The following is a 19,983-nucleotide window of genomic DNA, read 5'->3' on the forward strand; positions in this document are numbered from 1 at the left end:
GAACGGGGCTTGGTTAGCTGTGGGTATGGTGAAGATAGCCCTCTGGGAGATGACTTCAGTGAATCAGCTCAGCTTTATTCCAGAGTATGTAAAATATATAGGATTGGGGAGCCTGGGGACAAAGGCTAATTTGCATTAAGTGGCACAGTCCTATCATAAGGCCTTGTATGTGGGAACAAGATGCTATAGCAGAACTCCCAGTATAAGTCTTAATTAATTACCATACGTGCAGCAGGGGAGGCTTCTGGAATCAAACTATGCTAATGGTCACTCTAGAGAACCAGGCATCCAGGTTTATACAGAGCTCTCAGTTAAGGTCAGTTCTCTGGGTCCACGGACACTTTCCATAAGGGCAGAGAGAGAGCAGGAAGTCTTGCTGGGGAGTGAGGAGAGGGTATCCTAATGCCATGATAGACTGCAGCCTCTGTCCAACAAGGCCTTCCAACAGCTTTGTGACCTGAACAGTTACTCGAGGACTTTTGCACATTACTGAAGAATCCTAACAGGAAATGTGTTAGGTGTGTGAAACTCTCCTGTTTCACACACTAAATTTAATTTAATTTAAAGTTGTTTTCCATCTACTCTGTTAATTTAGTCACATAAGGCTGCTCACTTCAGATAGGGAACCAACAACCAACCAAAGCAGCGATTACACCATATGTCCAATGAGTTACTGAGAGAGGTATGGGTGGGGGGCTTGCTTGCAGGAGCAGGTGTTGACTACCCAGCAGGGGTAAAGATGCTCTCTGCATGGCCTGCAGGTGGCTCAGCAGGCTGGAGAATCTTCTCCAAGCATTGGGACTCACCATTCAGAGCAGAGAAGACTCACATTGGCCTCCGTAGCTTTGGGGACCAGCATCATCAATCTTAAGTTTCAGCTCTGAGGGCCTTGTAAGGTGGTTTCCTCTGAGTCTCCTGACTCTTCCTCCAGGATGGGATGTTTCAACTTGGAGGAAATTGTTACCCAACAGTTCAGTTCAGGAGTTAGTTCTTTTTAACTTGTAGTCCTCCTGCTGACAGCTGCATATGCCTTTTAAAATGCTCAACTGATTGAAGGCTTCAGTTTCAAAGGTGAAGTGACTGGCTCAGAGCCTCAGCGATACCAACGTGAGCCACAAGATGGCAACCTTGCCTTAAAATTCAGAGGGAACCCACATAGTTCTCATTTAGAGGGTGAATGTTTTTAAGAAGAAAAAACTGGGAAAATGTTCCAATTTTAATTTAAAGTTGTTTTCCATATACTCTGTTAATTTAGTCTTCAGTAAATGATAGCTTATTAGTGTCCCATTTAGTGAATGAGTTATTAAAATTAAACATGTACTTGTATTTTTCAGAAAAATGAATAAAATAAGGAATTTGTGTTTTATTTACTAGGACTTAATAATAAAATTTCTTATTATTTAGATCTCTATCCTTCTAAGTGTCTTAAACAAATAAGCTCTGAAAAGGGAAACAACACCAACCAGAAGTATGTTCTGTCAGGAGCACACACTGAGCAGTGAAAGGCAGAGACCCTGGAGACTGTGGCTGCCCCTGGGGGAAGTGGGAGCTCCGTGTGCTCCCCTCCTGTGTCGTTTTCTTAACTACTCAAAGCTGTAGGGACAGTTTGTTTGCTGTGCTATTGTTCTTCCTACTGTGGCTTCTGTTCAGGAATCTCAAGTTTGGGAAACAATTGACGACATTTTCTGAAGGCTCTAAAATTCCTGAAGGATAGGCATTTCAGACTCTTAGAGTAAATATACACCACACTTCTAATCTACACATTTTCCTTGTATTACTACCATTGCTCCCGTTGTCTTACTGGTCTTGTATGTGCACATCACTTGAGACTGTGAGAAGATCTGGATTCCAGACAGCTTACCACTTTTGTCTTTCTCAGTCCCTAATGCTTGTGATCCTACGTCCTCCATTATTGGGGCATCAAGGCTGTTTAGAGCTTGTTCTTTGTAAAACCTTCTTTTGCTCTCTTTTTGGTGATTTGTTTGAGAATCTCCCCGGACTAATGTTAGATGATTGGTCTTTATTATCTGTAGTCTTAGGAAAAGCAACAATTGCATGAATACAGCTTTTGTTGCTGCAGCACCCAAATGTCGTCCAGCTGTAGGCAAACCGCTGTTTAGTCTGTAATTTCTGACTCAGCTGTACCTGCTCCTCTAATCTTCTGACCTCTTTTGCGTCCAGTTACAGACTAATATTCTCATCGCTCTGTACACCCACGTTTGCTTTCGATGTTAGTTGTGGAATGCACAGTAGAAAAGACTTGCTTGAGTGAGACAGCTCTGTGTTTAGTTGTGTTAGTTGTGGAATGCACAGTAGAAAAGACTTGCTTGAGTGAGACAGCTCTGTGTTTCATTCTGTTTCTGCACCATGGTCACTGATGGCTTCTGGTAAAGCATTTCTTCCCCTGTGCTGTCAGTTTTATTTACACGAGGTACATAAATGATGCTCATGTACCATGTGTTCACAGGTGAATTCAACACTGCTGTAAAGCTCCAGCCCTGTCTTCTGTTGTATTGGCTTCATGTTAAATAAGTTACAGGATAGCACTGGAAAATCATTTTTGCTTTTTTTATTCTTTTTTATTTTTTGACATAGCGTTGTCAAATAAACCAGAATAGTTTGGAACTTGCTGTTTAGCTCAGGGTGCACCAAAATTTGTGATCCTCTGGGCCTCAGGCTCCCAGGTACTAGGATTACAGGGGTGCACTACTGCTTTCCCTTCAAGAGTATTGATCTTATTATTTATCTTATTTGTGGTAGTGTTTTATCTGCATGTATATCTGTGTGCCACATGTGTGCCTGGTACCTATGGAGGCCAGAAGAGGGCAGTAGATCTCTTGGAATGGAAGTTACAGATGGTTGTTGCTTGTTAGCCACTGTGGGCACTAGGAATGAAATCTAGATTGTCTGAAAGAGCATCAGTGCTCTTGACTGCGGATCCATCTCCCCAGCCCCAGAAATACTTTATTGTATTCAAACAGGTAAAAAAATTATTAAACTTATTCATCTGTTGAGAGAGAGAAAGAGAGAGAAGAGACAGACAGAGAATGAGAATGGTTATGCGTTTTCCCTTGGTGAATGTGTGGAGGTCGGAAGACAACTTTCAGGGCCTCGGACTTGAACGCTGGTCATCATGCTTTGTGGCCAGTGTTGGGGAATATTATTTTTAGGTGTGTGACTTTTGTTTATGCTACCTTTGTTTAACTCTGTAAAGCTGTGATTCTTTGCCTGTCTAAAACAGCTGATGGTCCTAAGAGTAGTGAGGCAGGAGTAAGGCTAGGCAGAGCTACCAGGCGGAGAGTTAAAAAAGAGAAATGAGGATGAAAAAGAGGGAGAGTGAGACGATAAGGAGAGGAGGACATCAGTGGCCAGCCACAGAGAAAGAAGTAAAGTAAGATGTATAGAAGTAAGAAAGATAAAAGCCCAGAGGAAAAAGGTAGTTGACTTAATTTAAGATAAGAAAAGCTGGCAAGAAACTAGCCAAAGTAAGGCTGGGCATTCACAAGAATAAGCCTTTGTGTATGATTTATTTGCGATCTGAGTGGTGGGTTCCCCCAAAAGACAAAATAATAAAACATCATGCAATATTTTGGTACCCCGTGTTGGTACCAATTATTGTCCTCTTTTTAACTTGTCTTTTAAACTTGAGCTATCCTAGTCAGCAGCTGCAACTCCACCACCATCAGCAGCAGCTAGGTCACAAGCAAGAGCCGCAGCCTGAAGAAATTCTGTTCCCTTAGGCACCGACTCTTTCAAAACTACTAAGAGAACTTATTTAAATCTCTGCTAAAGAATTCAAGATGCTCAGATCTTCCGACTGGAGTGGGAGGGAAATGGCAGGAGGGGAGGAGGTGGAAATTTTTAATAAATAAAAAAAAAGAATAAAAAAAAAGAATTCAAGATGCTTCTCTGACAGGCTGAATAGCAAGCAGCTCACCTAGCTGGCCTCCTCGTGTCTCCTTGAAGCCCTCATGTTTTTCTTACCCATCTTTATACACCCTTCTCCACATGACTCCTCCCTACTACTTCCTGTCAGTTAGTTGCTGACTCAGCCTCTAGTACCACTCAACGAGAAGCCAGCTGCCTTAAATTTTTATTATATATGGGGGGTGTGTGTGTGTCTGTGTCTGACTGTCTGTCTGTCTCTTCCTGACGCCAAGTAGCTTTTGTAAGTGGCTTTTGTTTCCTCCTCCAACCAGGGAAACACACTACTGTTGGCCCCGCCTTTCTTCTCTGCGAGCATTGCCCTTTTTACTCCCACTCTTTTCTGGGTTTCTGAAGCTTTTCCTCCTCTTCCTTGTAGTAACACTCATTTCCCTTTACTGAACTCTTACTGCCTCTCTCAGAAGCCTGCTCTAGTCCACCATCTTGCCCAGAAATAGTACTTGCCTTTATAGCTGAAAGGCTGAGATAGCTTAGATGAAAGGTTAGACTAGATAAAACTGAATGTGTAACACTATTGTTCAGGGTCAACGTTGATTTTTCAGCTTAGTGATTTGCTTGCTTGGGAAATAAAGTGTAAATGTTTGCCAACTGTTTTTCATTTCTTTTCTGAAAATATGTATTAATTTTTATGCACAGAAATATTTACTTTAAAAAACCTTACTATTAATGAAAAATAAACATTTTAAAACTATGGTAATAACTTAAAGATCTATGTAGTAATTATCATTTCTATTAAATTTATTTTTCTACATATAAGCAGATTTAACTGTGTTTATCTAGTTTTGCTATCACCATTTTATTATATAAACATTTAGCTTTATAATTAGTTAATCCATTGATTTATTTTTACTTTGATTGAAGTTGACAAGAGAGAACATTTTTTTTCTCCCTGTCAACACATGTCTTATAGCATCAGATTTAAAATCATTTTAAAAAGGGAGTGTAGAGCCAGGCGGTTGTGGCACATGCCTCTAATGCCAGAATTCAGGAGGCAGAGACAGATGCATCTCTGTGAGTTCTAGGCCAGCCTGGTCTACAGAGTGAGTTCCAGGACAGTCAAGGCTACACAGAGAAACCTTGTCTTGAAAAACAAAACAAAAAGGAAGTGTAGAAATAAGCGTACCTCACTCCTTGAACTTTCTGTATCTTGCGCTTGGAGCACTGTATTCGTATATATTCTTTAACTAGAAGGTACGGTTGGTGTGGGAAGGCTGTAAAGTTGATGTGTTTGAGCAGGAAACATTCCTTTGAGCTGCTGCTCTAAGGTGGTATCCTTTACAGTAATGGCAATGTGTTCCCTCCTGACTGCCTGTTCACGTGATGGGGAGGAAACAGGTTTATAGGAACTGGCTAGAGCATGGCCTAGCACACCTTTTGTTACAGGAATCAACTGTTCCTTTAGTGCTTTCATGCCTTGGAACTATCTTAAGGTGGATTCACAAAGTTGTTCTGCAGGTTTCCTGTTTGAAATTTTACCTCTGAATTAGAGAATAATTTCAGTCTTGACTTTAATTGAAGTTATTTTTATGTCATAGTAAATAACTATTAAAAAGAGAAAATTGTGTAATTGATATTGTAGCAATGACTAAGAAGTGACTTTTATTCCTTTGTGTGTGACAGCTTGAAGGTCCATGTGTATTACAAATTCAGAAGGTCCGCAATGTTGCTGCACCAAAAGACAATGAGGAGTCGCAGGCTGCACCAAGGATGCTTCGTTTGCAGATGACTGATGGGCATACCAGTTGTACGGCAGTAGAGTTCAGTTATATTTCAAAGATCAGGTGAGTCATATAACTTGTTAAAGAAAAGTTGAAGGTGCTTTACAAGCCTGATTTCATCATAAGACTCTGAATAGGGAGGAATGGAGTCTTTAGTGAATATTGTACTTTTTCTCAAGAAATTGCTCAAATTTTTGTTTCTTTTATCTACCTAGAAGACAGTTAGGGATAAATTATGTTACTCACTCTTCTCTGTGTTTTCTATAAAGGAAATGTAAGATGTGCATGTAAGCCCAACCGTGGTGGCATGCACCTTTAGTCCCGAGGCAGAGATAGGTGGATCTCTGTGAGTTCGAGTCCAGCCTGATCTACAAGAGCTTGTTCCAGGATGGGCTCCAAAGCTACACAGAGAGGCCATGTCTTGAAAATCAAAAACAAACAAACAAAAAACCAGCAAAAAATGCATGCAAGCATTCCCTCAACTCCTCCCAAATCCACTACCACTCTCTACCCACTCAACTTTTCTTTCCCTTTTTATATTCATGGAGTCTAGTGTTTGCTGCTCATATACATTGGGTTTGGAGCCATCCACTCCTGCTTGGTTGACCTACCAGGGGCCACACTCTTAAAGAAACTCTACTCCCAGCAGCAGCCATCAGCAAGGAGCTTTTCTAATGAGAGTTACACTAATTTAAGTCAATAGGATTATTTAATACTATGTTGTTTTAAGATAGTAGTGGGTTTTCCCATAGGGTTTATGAACTGTCTAGCTACAGGTATTTTGGTCCTGATAATAGTATCAGGTTGGGTTCCAGCTTGTGGTGTGGGCTTTAAATCCATTTATAAAATGGTTAGTTACTCCTGTGGCATGGATGCCACTCTTGGACCAGTGGGCATATTTTGCCAGGTTAGTCATTATTACAGGTTATTATTGTAAATTGTTGACTACACAGCAGGTTAAAACTAATAATTATTATTTTTTCCCTCTGGTACTACATAGCACTTTACAACACTATGAAAGTTAGCCAGTAGGAATTACAGATATTTAGAGATACAACTCTTAAGATGTAGAAAGATGAGTAGAAAGATGAGAGTGTGTTCCTATCAATGTTTGCAGAGGTTTCTGTCCCGCCTGGTCCCGCAATAGACACACAAAAACTATATTATTTAAATCACTGCTTGGCCTGTTAGCTCTAGCTTCTTATTGACTAATTCTCACATCTTAAATTAACCCGCTTCTTTTAATCTGTGTATTGCCACGTGAATGTGGCTTACCAGCAAGGTCACCGTGTGTCTTTCTCCCATGGGTCTACACGGCTTCTCAAGGACTCCACCTTCTTTCTCCCAGCATTAATTTTTTTGTTTTCCTGCCTAGCTCTATTCTACCCTATCACAGGCTAAAGCAATTTCTTTATTCATTAACCAATAAAAGCAACACATAGACAGCAGAAAGACTTCCCACACCATTTATCAAGGTAGTTTGAACACTGCTTTCTGAAGAAAGAACTTTTCTTGTATATTTGTAAGCTTTTTTATTCTTTTTTTGAGTCATTGTATATGGTCTTGTTTGCTACTTTGGTTCCTCTGAGCTTTTTTACTCAGTGTAAATTCCTAAAGAATGCTTTTTTTTTCTAAGCAAGTTTATAGTCTTTACCATACACTGTATTCCATTCCCTTTTTGTGGAGAGTCCAAAGATAAAGTTAAATTTTACTTCCTAGTAGCTGATACAATAACAATATAGGCATATAGACATGTAATTATTTTCCTGGAGCCCAGAGAAATATGGCAGCTTGGGGTAGATGGGAGTTTGATTTGAAATATGATTGGTTTTGAGAGAGGTGAATTTTTGCTGCTCTAGTCGGGGACATGAACCTGGGAGAGGGAAGGTCCCCAAAATGAAGCAGGCTAAAGTCTCACGTGGTAGCCAACTTTATTCAGAGCATCAGATGGCTCTGTTCTGAGGTTTAGGCAAGCTTGTAAGAATTTAGGCTGTCTACAGACCCAAGGGCAACTGGTGCTTGACAACATTTTTAAATAACAAAAGCGAAACAATGGGCCATAGAATATAAACCCGGTACCAGGACACCTGGGAGGGCTCCAAAGCACATTTCAAGAACAGCCTTTGAGCCAGGTGGTGGTGGCGCACAGCACGCCTTTAATCCCAGCACTGGGGAGGCAGAGGAATGCGGATCTCTGTGAGTTCGAGGCCAGCCTGGTCTACAAGAGCTAGTTCCAGGACAGGCTCCAAAACCACAGAGAAACCCTGTCTCGAAAAACCAAAAAAAAAAAAAAAAAAAAAGAACAGCCTTTGTTATGAAGGAACAGAGGTTACAAGACTCTTGTTTACTTAGTTTTCTCAAAACTCTCAGAAATCTCCCACTGTCTCACTCACGGACTGTGCTCCAACAGTGACTGACTGGCCTGTGCTGCTCTTGGAAAGGGCACAGGTCTGTTTGGTAGAGCTTAGGGATTTGGAGTAGGTTGGGGTGATGCAAGCAGTCTTCACTGATACTGCTTTCCTTCGGTCTGTTTCAGCCTTTGGTAAAGGAGGGACCCTCCTGAGATGATAAATGGGTAAATGTTTATCAAAAGTGTTGAGTTTTATACAAGGGCTAAACGGGGAGGTGGCTTAGCTACCTAGTGATTGCATTGCCTTCTTTTTGAAGAGAAGGATTCCTATTTGTGGAAAATAGTCTTTTCTCCCTTGACAGATTCGGTGCAGCCCTTCCAAGGGCTCAAGGGTGACACGGAAGGCTGACTTGCTAAGGAATGCACATTTTTCTGCTTTTCCTCTGTAACTTTTCTCTGCCCAATGCCATCTGCTGTCCTTTTCTGTTGGATTTATTGTGGTTTAACAGCTAAATTTTTTACATGCTCATTCACTCATTATTGAAGCAGCCTGTGTTCCTTTGTGATCACAGAAATGACGGCATGCAAAACTGTTCTTTCATGGGGATAATTTAGAAGAGTTTTAATGTTTGGGTAGTGGTTGCCTTAGGAGGAAGGTGAAATAACTCTCTAGATAGGATAAACCAGATGCAGGGTTGGGCTGTGCTGCCTCAATGGGCTGTATATTTCTCTAGGCATTTCTAGCCTTCCATCTCCTGTACAGTCCTCCACGGCTTTTGGTTTTGTTTGTAGTTACAATGAAGAAACAGTAAAGATATGTTGGGGTGCCAAAGAAGTAGTTAGTAAATCAAAATGTACTCTCTAAATGAGTTAATTATGATAGTGAAGTCAATGAAGTAAAAAGTATAAAGTAATTTTAATTTTGTAGCAATAAAATTGTAATTTAATCTAGTGGGATTCTATCAGTTGTTTTTTATAAAAATTTAAGTCCATTCTCAAATTATTTGACATTAAGGAAAGTTTGGGGAGGATGTAGCCATCTAATAACACAAAGTTAATCATTTGCTTTTATATTTTCTGTTTTCTTGGATATTTATCTGATATTTACCTTTTTATTGTTTGATTTCTACAGTTAGTTCCCAATATTCATAATTTCGTGTGCTGATATATTCTTATTCACTCCTGGTTTTATTGATTTGTTAGAAATTATTGGCTGAGACTTCTTTTCAAGAAAAAAATAGATCAGTAGTATAATTAGTGCTTTCTTTGGCTATAAAAGGGCATCAACCTATGGTCCGTGGTGCCTTTTGCTTTGATTCATTCAGAAATGAAGAAATGATGAACTGCAGAGTTATTGAATCTGTATTTGCTGACTGCCTGGAATTGGTAAAAGCTTGTTAGTGTAATTGTGTTGCTCATAGTTACTGCAGATCTTGAAGATGGGGCATTGTTCACAGTGGCTGCACTTCTGACACGGAGCTCTACATGGGTGAGGTTAGGCAAGGCTGTGACTAGCTGTTCTGTCAGTGTTGAGTTATGACAGGAATTTTCAACTAGTGAGCCGCAGAACACTTTTAATGGCTTTATTGAGATAGAATTGGTAATAATGCAGTGATACACATATTAGACATATCTGATACATGGAACAGTATGTAATCTATCTTACCCTGTAAGGGTTCTTTGAAGCTTGAGAAATAGACATATTCTTACTTCTTTTTGCTAATGATTTTTAGTAGCTGTCCTTTGAAGGGTTGTGGTATTAACACTCACTGATTTGATGTTGCATATATCTGCATGCCCTTCAACTGTGAATAACGAAACCATTGCAGGCTAACTTTCTAATTCACCCCGTGTTTCATGGCAGATTGTGTTAGGAGTCCTATTTGAGAGCTTCTCTCTTGCTGTATGTCAGCTGGAGTGCACTTCATATCTGTGCTTTCAAACCAATGTGATGAAATGGATTTCATCCTGTATTCCCTTCAGCAAAGTTGTGGGAAGATAAACATCTTATCTCTGTTTTTTGTGCAAGAATTTGTGGTGTAATGTTCACCAATTGATTAACCCAAATGATTAACACTGGCTTTTTTTTTTTTAGAAAAGACTTGTTGCAGTTAGTACTTATATACTTCCTAGTTGGTGTATAAATTTTTTTTAAGTTCTTATATAAGTAATTTCTCATGTTTTGTCTTTAACTAGATGACTAACAAAAAGGGGTTTTATAGATTATGGTAACTCATGTAAATGTTAAATTTCTATGATTATTGCTGGTTAGATATCTTTTTCTACATTAAAATTTAATTTAATAATGGTATATTTTTGCCATGTATAGCAAAAGTTAGAACAAAGAGAGGGAGATAAGTCTTTATAGATGGTAGAGTAGAGAAGTGCTTTCCTGGCTGGAGAGATGTCCCAATGGTTTAAAGCTGGGTATTTTTCCAGTTCAGTTGTGGGTTCAATTCCCAGCACTGACAACGATGGCTCACAACCATCTGTAACTCCAGTTCCCAGGGCCCTAGCTCCATATATGCAGGCAAAACACTCACACACATAAAGTGAAAATCAATCTTAGACAGGAAAAGAAAACTGCTCTCCCTTTCCTTACTGCAGCTTTGTGTGGTTTGATTGTTTGCGTCCACATTTGCTTTAACTTATGGAAACCAAGTTCATTTTGTTCTATACTTGGTCTTTATTAACGTGACTCATTTATACTTTATAGCTAATCCCCCTGGAAACTGGTTTAGATGTCAGTGCATTTTGATTACGTCATAAGATACGTCATTTTCATATTGTGGAGGAATATCAATGTAGCTTTAACTCCTAACTCCTTTTGGTTTTCTTCTCCGTCAGTCTGAACACACCACCTGGCACGAAAGTGAGGCTCTCGGGCGTCGTTGACGTAAAGAATGGATTCCTGCTCCTGACTGACTCTAACACCACAGTTCTTGGTGGTGAGGTGGAACATCTGATTGACAAGTGGGAGTTACAGCGAGTAAGTGTGCAGTAAGAATGGCTCAGACTGTTGGCACGCCAGGCTTTCTGACTGTTCTCGAGGAATGTGTCCCATAACGAGTGGTAGCCTTAGTCTTTTGTGCCAGAATTATGAAGCTAAAACACGATGATCTTAGAGCAACTGTCTACTATGATTTCAACACAATCTTCCTCGAAAGCAGGTGAAATCTTTCAGTACTTGTTATATTTCTTTTTCTTGCTTTAAATGTTCTTTTTACAGTATCTTGGCAGGTTTGAAACTTTTCAGATAAGAGAAGGATATTTTAAAGTCAGATCAATGGTCATATAATTTTCCAACTTCCCAGCAATAATCATTTCACTTAAAACTATCAAATTAGCGAAGAACTTACTCATTCTAACACATAGACACACAGACACACACTCACACATTCTCTCCCATGTTAACCCGATTCACTTTCTTTCTCTATGAACTTGGCTGTTTTACTTTCTCTTAGACATGTAATATTACAGTATTTGTTCTTTTGTGTCTGGCTTATTCTGTGTGAGTAATATGTGTCAAAATTTCTCTCCTTTATAGGCTCAGTAGTATTCTGTTGTTCACAGCACATTTTGTTTATTCATCTGTTAGCGGGCATTAATGTTCCTATCTTTTGCTCATTGTAAAAATGGTACTGTGAATATGAGCATGCAAATAATAGCTCCTCCCAGTTCTTTTGTATGCACACTTGTCAGATTGCTGGGTTATATGCTAATTTTGCTTTTATTCTTTTAGTAAGGTTCTGACTTGTCCACTAGTTATTTTCTCATAGTAGATCTTGTATGTGAAATGGAGCCTCTTGGTTTTTGTGTGCATCTCTCCAAGGCTTAGTGTCACTGGGTCTCCTCTCCTGAGGTTGCTGTTGATTACTGAACTCTCCATGCTGTGCTTTCTACATTGTACATCCAAGCAGAAGCCATGGCTTACTTCTTCCCGTAGGAATAGCAGTCTTACACTACATGGTGTGCTGGGTTTAGTACAGTTGTAGTCATTGTGTGTAAAGGGAGATTAGGTCTGGCTCCTTGTACCTTCATCAGTGCAAGAAATAGAAGTCCTCTAACCTGTTTTTGATTTTTCACGCTAACAAGAGCTGTTAATTTATGTTAGCCTTTAGAGGAAGTTTTAGTAGCAATTGAAATGATTTATAGCTGTTTACATAATCCCTTCCTTGTAACTAAATAGAAACTGAGAAAAGGACCCCTAGATAGTCTTATATTTGTGCCATGCTTATTTTTTTAATTAAAGAGATTGACAACTCACATGTAGATTGTGAAGAGTATGCCATCCCTGTACCACTTTTATTATACTTTTCTCATTAAACTGATATTATAGTTGCCATTAGCCTTATTACTCAATCTGTAATTTACATGAACTGTGTAAGAGCATTCAGGAACTCTGGAATATGTTTAAAATGTATATGATGGATTTTTAAAAATAATTTGAGACTCTTACTTTGTATTTTCATCACCACGTCTGTAATGGTAATTTTTTTAAAAAGCACAAGTTGAAAGTTTAGAAGATATATTTAATAACAGTAGCTTTAGGGTGCATGTTAACACCTTCAGTGGGAAGGAGAGCTGAATGGGATCCTTTTTAGCTTCCCTTGGCCCTGTAGAGGCCTTCACAGTATGAGAAAGTGCTTTTGCTGAAGACAGTTTTCTGCCCATTTTCACAATACATTGTTCTCTAATTCTAATTAGGCAAGCTTGAAAATAAAATTGGAACTGGTAAGAGTTTGGAAGCTTGTGTCTATTAAATGATAGTCAGAGGCTATGCAGTGGCTCAGCAGGTAAAGGTGTTTGATTCCCAGGATCCACATGGGAGGAAAGGGAAAATTGACCCATGCAAGTTGTCCTCTGCACTTCATATACTTATGCGTGTGTGTTTGTATCTGCCTGCACACATGCACACATAATATAACAAAACTTTTAAAGAACCCAGTTGGTTGATTATCTCTTCAACATCTGAATTGATGTAAGAGAGTTTGACAAATTTTTACTGAGCAACTTTCCATATTATGAACTATAGTAGTATGATGTTTGAAGTACTAGAAATTACCTTTACCAATAATGATTTTTATTTAGTAAATATTATCTCTAAAAGCTTCATTCTTGTAGAACTATTCAAGGCATTATTAGTCTATAGGTTATGTGCTTCAAAGTAAAATTGTTCTTGCCAGAGTTTATTTTTGTGAATTGACTATATTTTGAGGAGGTCTCTTTTCTCCAAAGGACAACAGCTTGAAAAATATTTCTGAAAATTAAACTTGAATGTATTTTGGTCAGGAGAGTTGAGGAATGACCTTTGCCAGGTTACTGAAGTAAAGAATACAGAATTGCATGTTTTATAGTTTGAAATACCATAAAGATGGCTGTGGTGTCCTAAGATTCTGTGTTACGCAGTGCATCCCCGGTGTATTTGCATGTTCCTGGTGTGCTTATGTGTGTGATTTATGCTTTATGTCTGCTTATGTTTTTAAACAGAGATTATCAAAACATAATAGAAGCAATATTGGAACTGAAGGTGGTCCACCTCCTTTTCTGCCTTTTGGACAGGTAAGGACTTTCTTCTGGTCCGTTACTCAGTCAGGAAAGAATGTTCTTCGTTGTGCTCAAGCTGTGTGCTGTTTTGTGCTATTTACTCAGACGCTGTGGAGTTACATGGAAATATGAAGGACAAGGAATTTAATAATTTTGCTACCCCAAAGATAGAAGCAATTAAGAATTATGTATAAGAACAAATTATAGCTAACTATAATAGGTTAATGGAAAACAAGTTTTTAAAAATGAGAATTTTAAAAGTAAAGAGATAAAAAATTTGCGAAAATTTTCCTCTAAATTCTTTTCTTCAGCCTCTATCCAATTCTTCATGTCAGTTGGAAACTTAATTTTACTTCTAGCTGATGTTTTCAATTACAGTAGCCAGATTCTTCTTCTATAGAACCTAAGTAATCCAATGTTTAGTCCTTAATTTTTAACCATTTCTCAGTTTTCTATTGCTATAATACAAACACTGTGACCAAGGCAACTTTTAGAAGAAAAATTTAATTGGGGCTTACAGTTTGAGAGGGTGAGTTCTTGGCTCTCATGGAGGGAAGGAAGCATAGTAGCAAGCGGATTAGCATGGTGTCACAGGCTTCCATTTTGATCTATTAGCATGAGGCAGAGAACACTAGCTGGGAATGGCCTGGACTTTAGAGACCTCAAAGCCCACCCCCAGTGACACACTTCTTCCAACAAGGCCAGGTCTCCTAATCCTTCCCCAGCAGTTCCACCAACTGGGTACTGAGCATTAAGGCATGGGGGCATTCTCATTAAACTGCCTGACCTTTCCTACTGCAGAGGAACTTGGAGGGTGGTCTTGAGTTGGCCTGGGTCTTGTGTCTCCCTTCCTGTACACAGCCATTAGCTGTGTTCTAGCAGACTCCTCCACATGAGGATTCCGACAGGAATCCCTATGTCTCTTGACCTTGTCTTTTTTGCCACCACCAAAGTTTTGAACTGTATTTACTTTGTACTTTTCTTAGAGAATGCTGGCTAAAGTGAAGGTGAATTGGGGACACAAAAGTAGGCAGTTGACACCAACATTTTATTTTGTATTTTGTTTTATTTGGATTTTCTTTGAAATTTTGGTATTAAAAAGATATCTTAATTGGCATACCAACTAAATATCTTTTTAATACCAAAATTTCAAACAAAGCCCAAAATAATTTTTATGAGCTATACTCAGATTTAAATTAGAGTAATTCCTGCTTCACATGCATTTTTTAAGTATATAAAAAGCATGATCCCGTGCCCTTCTTTAAAGATAAAAATGTTAATAACATTCTGCCTACAATAAAAGAGACAATGAAATTATTATAGTAACTTACACTTGAAGGTAATAATTGACATATCTGTAAAAATTTACTTTTTTCTGAAACATTTATAGAATTTCTTTCTTAAATTACTTATAGAATTTCTTTCTTAAATTACTTAAATTTAAGTAATTTAAGAATTTAAATTTAAATTCTTAAATTTCTTAAATTTTTTGATATAAAAAATGACTTTCCCCCCTAGAGATACTTACTGATTTAATTTTTGTCCATAATTTGAAATGTGAATTACAGTTTTATGTGGTAGGAAGTATAGGAAAGGGTTTAGTTTCAATGGTAGTGTTTTATTTTTTTTCATTCTGAATAGGCCTTATGCAGCATCACCCAGCATGGTAGGTGGGTTAAGATGGTGATGCTGGCTGTGTGGTGATATATAAATAGCTGTTTACTGTGGAGGAAGCACACTGTATTTGTGTATCACACTTGAGGGAATTTCCTCTTCTCCCCTTCCTTCTTGTTAATGAGCTACAAAAACCCAGTCACTGTAGAGGACCTGTAGAGGTGTGGATGAGAGTTCAGGGGCTGTTTCCAGACAGAGACACATGCCATTATTAAATTATGAGATTAAAAATCAAAACTAAAAAAAACCAAACACATTTGTATCTTAATTGGCACAGAGAACATACTTTTAGTCTTTGCTACAAGGTCAGATGCATTTTGTTAACATGTTAGCAAGTGTCTGATTTATGGATATTTTAGTGTAATGTGGAAATTGAACTCTTAGTTACAAAATCAAATTTACATGGTTTTAGTTCATGTAGAGACCTTGAAATCTACAGCTGTTTTAAAGTTATTACCTTAAAATGAAACTTGGGTCTTGCATCCCAGTATGTTTTGTAAATATGTGGCCTCATTCCAGTAATGTATGTGTACATACACATACACAAGGTCACATAAACATGTATAAATGCATGTGCATGTGCACATACGTAGAGAAAAAAATCTAGCTTATATTTATTTAAAAGTTATGTTGTAATCATCTTCCCATTGTTTTTTTAATCTGTTGGATGGAGTGGTATTTTGCTTTTACCAATGATAAGAAATATAAACATTTCTTTTGAAGAACTAGTTCTTTCTATAAAGAACTATAATTTCTTTTGGAAATCCTGAATCATATGAATTTATTTTCCCAGAAGTGTGCATCTAATGTCCAGGTGGATAGCAGAGAACTTGATCGAAGAAAGACGTTGCAAGTTTCAATGCCCGTCAAGCCTACAAATGATAATGATGAATTTGAAAAGCAAAGAACGGCTGCAATTGCAGAGGTCGCAAAGAGCAAAGAAGTAAGATAACTTCCCCAAATTTCTCTCATTGCATTCTCTTTAATTATTCATGGCCATTACTGCTTTTCACATAACTAGTCCCCAAGAATCCTTACTTTGCTCTCGTTACGTATTGTAGAAGAGGAAGAATGCCATCTTCCCCTGGGGATTTAAGCCTGCCTGTTGGATTTGTATGTTCTTTTTCCAAGTCATCTTGGAAGTTCTAGTAAATATTTCTATTAGCAAGTCATCCATCCTTGTGCCTCCTTTTATTTCTTAATGAAATAACACACTTTTCTTTTACATCCTAGTAGAGGATTTCTTGTTTTTAGTTGAGCTAGTTATCATTTAATATAAAAATATTCTACCTCTATAATACCTGCTTCTAAAAATTAAAGCTTCTGAGGACTGAATTATGATCATTTAATGTGTTAGAAATATGTCTTGTTATCTTATTTTTATGTTAATTAGTTATAGCAAATGTTAATCATAGGACTATGTATGTTTTTATAATGAACTCATTTACATGCATATACCCACCCATTCTCTTACACTATGGTTAGCTAAATAGCTTTTTTTCTCTGATTGATTTTTTCAGATTTTGTTATGAACTTTTGTGTTTGTTGGTTAAATTTTTTTATTCATTAAAATTGAAATTTCCTGCATTCAGAATGCAATAAACGTTTATGAATAATCACTTTTCTATTTAATTTCAATGCTCCACCAGAAAGCTTATTGATATTCAATTGTCCTTCCTCTTTCTTTCTATCTCCTGTTTAGAGTAGGGCTGAACACAAAGCCTCTGAAATTGGGCAGGCCAGAGCATGTCCTGCTGATTGTCCTGAATTGAATGATGAACTTTTGTGCCCAATTTGCTTCATCTGTGAAATTTAGGAGCCGTGAACTGTCATGGATGTTGTAGGTTTATAACTGGTCAACTCAAAACATCTACAACTGCCCCTACACACTGCACAAATTATGACACTGCTTTGTGACAGTAATCACTAGTGTTGGAATTCTTCATTGTGCTCTTCAGTCTAAGGCACTTATATGCATTAAATGTATTTTATATGAACTATTTTAATTTTCCCCCAAAATATTAAATGATGCTATAAATTTTAAAATTTAGAAGATGCTTGGAACCTTTTTCATTGGTTCCAAGCTTTCTTCCTAAGGTTTTATTTGAAGTTACAAATGCCTATATATTGGGCTATATAGTTAGCATTATAATGTACTTCAGATTTTATATTATAATGGATCATATGTTTTCTTCACAGCTTTCAAGGACTGAAACATTTCAAAACCCAATTTGTTTATGAGATTGTTGAAGTTAGTTAACTCAGGCTTTGTCCAGTATTACTCAAAGCAATTTATAGAGTAAATCGATATGTAGCATATGGATGATCTAGATTGTAAATAACAATGCATATAAATAAGTTTCACACAGCAGTTTCATATATCGGCCTAATTAGGTAATGATAATGAAATTTGATTGATGGTTTGAAGAAGGTCAGCTATGTGTTAAATTAAGGGGAATGATCCATGGAAAAACAAAAGCTACAGAAAAAAGCAGAAATAGGAAACAGCAAGGTGGTTCTTGGATGAAGGAGAAGCTGAGGTAGCGGAAAAGGAGAGATAACCAAGGTCAATTGCAATTCAAACTGCAGTTTCAAACTGTTGAAAGACAAACTGATGTACTTCTTAGAAATTACAAGCTTTTGCACGTCTTGCTCACAGCAATAACGTCAGCCAACGGGTATCTGAAAGGGTTTCTTCTGGTTGCTTCATTGAGACTGGCCATAGAGAAGGAAGATTGCAATTGTAGACAGAATGGGAGAGTACTGAATTGTTTCAGGAGAAGAAGTGGTACAGATAGCATCTCCATAGGTGGAACAAAATTGCTTGTTTCAGAAAATTTGAAATTAGGGAGAACTTCTGAGAGATAAAGGACATTTTATCAGAGGAGATGTAAAGAATGACTATAAAGATTTTAATATTTTATGAAATATAGCACTCAGAAAAATATTATATAGTTAAGATTTTTCTTTCAATGATGTTAGTAATCAGCCGTGGATATTTTTCAGCCATGATACTCTATCTTTCCAGTCAGTTTATGGTCTGTTTTTTTTCCATAATTATTTTGAAAAGACAAAAATTAAGATTAAATCAAGTTTCAAATTTATATACTTTTTTTTGGTTTTTCAAGACCAAATATGTAGACTCAGACTTTATATGTTGTTTGAAAGGAAATACATATACAATGAATGTAGTTAATGAATTAATAAACAGATTTTGCTCTTGCATTCATGGCATTCTTTCTATGTTTATATAATGATACCATCAGATTGTGACATATTTTAATTGATTACTGGTCAGTTTAGTACTTTGTTCAGAATAACCTTGTCTTGTATATCGTTCTAGGGCCTGAATCCAAGACATACGAAATATTTTGCTAGAGTAATTTGGGCAACTAATTTTTATGATGTTTATATCATCTTATTTCAGTCTGTATTGATGAACAGCTAGGTTTGTTTTGATGACATAAGTAAAATCTTGTATTTTTTTTAATGCCCTGCCCGGACTGGTAGAAAGAAAATATTATGGCTTATAGATGTTTATGCTCTATGCTATTTTTAGGTATTTATTATTTTAGTTTTACTTGTGAAAAATAATTATGTTTTTGTCTGTTTTATTTTTCTTTTATCTAAAGACTAAGACGTTTGGAGGAGGTGGAGGTGGTGCCAGAAGTAATCTCAATATGGGTGCTGTCAGTCACCGAAGTAGGGAAGTTTTACCGAAGGAAAGGCCTTCCAAATCAGAGAGCAAGCATGAAGGTGTCTATAGAGAGCTGGTAAGCATGGCAGTCAGCCACAGGCAAATATACTGTGCTTTGAATATCCTCAATCTTTCATCAGATGTTATTTTCTTTGCATTTTTGTTGAGGTGCTATGTAAATTATGTTTCTTATAGTAGATGGAAAGTATATAATATTTCCATTTTTTTTATCATGAAAATTAATGAGGTCAGTTTTGATTACCATTTTATTTCCCTAAGAACTTATTCTAATATAGCATAAACTTTTTATTTACTTTTTGTAATTTCTTTTTTGATTTTCAATGGAACTTTATTATAGTACAGATTCTTCCAGTAAGTTGGAATGTTGTTTGACTGTGGCAGTTTTTCCCTAGCTATTGTTGACTTTTGCTGACCTGTGTAGACATTCTCTGCTGGACCTGGGATCTAAGGACCTGAAAGAATGGAGTGGATCACAGTGTAATGCTGTAGATGATTTTGGTTCACTTTCAGTGTACTTTTATACACGAATGTAACAAAGAAAGCAATGATCCAAGAAAGCTTCTTAGTTCAGAAAAACATGATCAGAAAAAAAAAAACATAAATAAGTGCCAGTGAGGACATACTAAATATTGGCCAAGTAACCCTTTCCCAGAGCATTTTCAGGAAAGATCAATGTAAACACATTTGCCTCTCCTGTACTACAGATTATCTGGGAAAGCACAAAAGCATGAGAGAAGGCCATATCCTGATTTGGGACAGCTGTCAGCATATCCTTTCACATGATTTGATTCTATAGCTATGTTCTGACATTCAACAAGAATAAACATGTCTTATGAATTGAAGGTAAATGTTTAACCCAGGAGGCCCAAAATCACAAAATGCACCTGATGTAAAAGACCCTCTGCTTTTTCCCTGGAGGTTCTCACAGGTCCCAAGACATTGCTCACCAATGGGTTCCAATAGCTATGAACAAAATTTTGAGTTAAAAAACATACTGTAATTAAAATGGATATCTGACTTTGTGTACAGTT

General features: G+C 37.4%; 1 protein-coding gene across 5 annotated transcripts in view; it reads left to right on the forward strand.

The window, feature by feature from the left end:
• Tdrd3 (tudor domain containing 3) overlaps nucleotides 1-19,983 on the forward strand; it is a 178,865-nt gene that overhangs the window by 64,397 nt on the left and 94,485 nt on the right. For all 5 annotated transcript variants that reach the window (XM_075950323.1, XM_075950322.1, XM_075950325.1 and 2 more), the window contains exons 4-8: nucleotides 5,566-5,726; nucleotides 10,861-11,002; nucleotides 13,504-13,575; nucleotides 16,028-16,177; nucleotides 18,867-19,007. In XM_075950323.1, coding sequence (XP_075806438.1) covers nucleotides 5,566-5,726; nucleotides 10,861-11,002; nucleotides 13,504-13,575; nucleotides 16,028-16,177; nucleotides 18,867-19,007 — 666 coding nt within the window. The remainder of the gene's footprint in view (nucleotides 1-5,565; nucleotides 5,727-10,860; nucleotides 11,003-13,503; nucleotides 13,576-16,027; nucleotides 16,178-18,866; nucleotides 19,008-19,983) is intronic.

This window comes from Microtus pennsylvanicus, chromosome 15 (genome assembly GCF_037038515.1).
Source record: "Microtus pennsylvanicus isolate mMicPen1 chromosome 15, mMicPen1.hap1, whole genome shotgun sequence".
Taxonomy (NCBI): Eukaryota; Metazoa; Chordata; class Mammalia; order Rodentia; family Cricetidae; genus Microtus; species Microtus pennsylvanicus.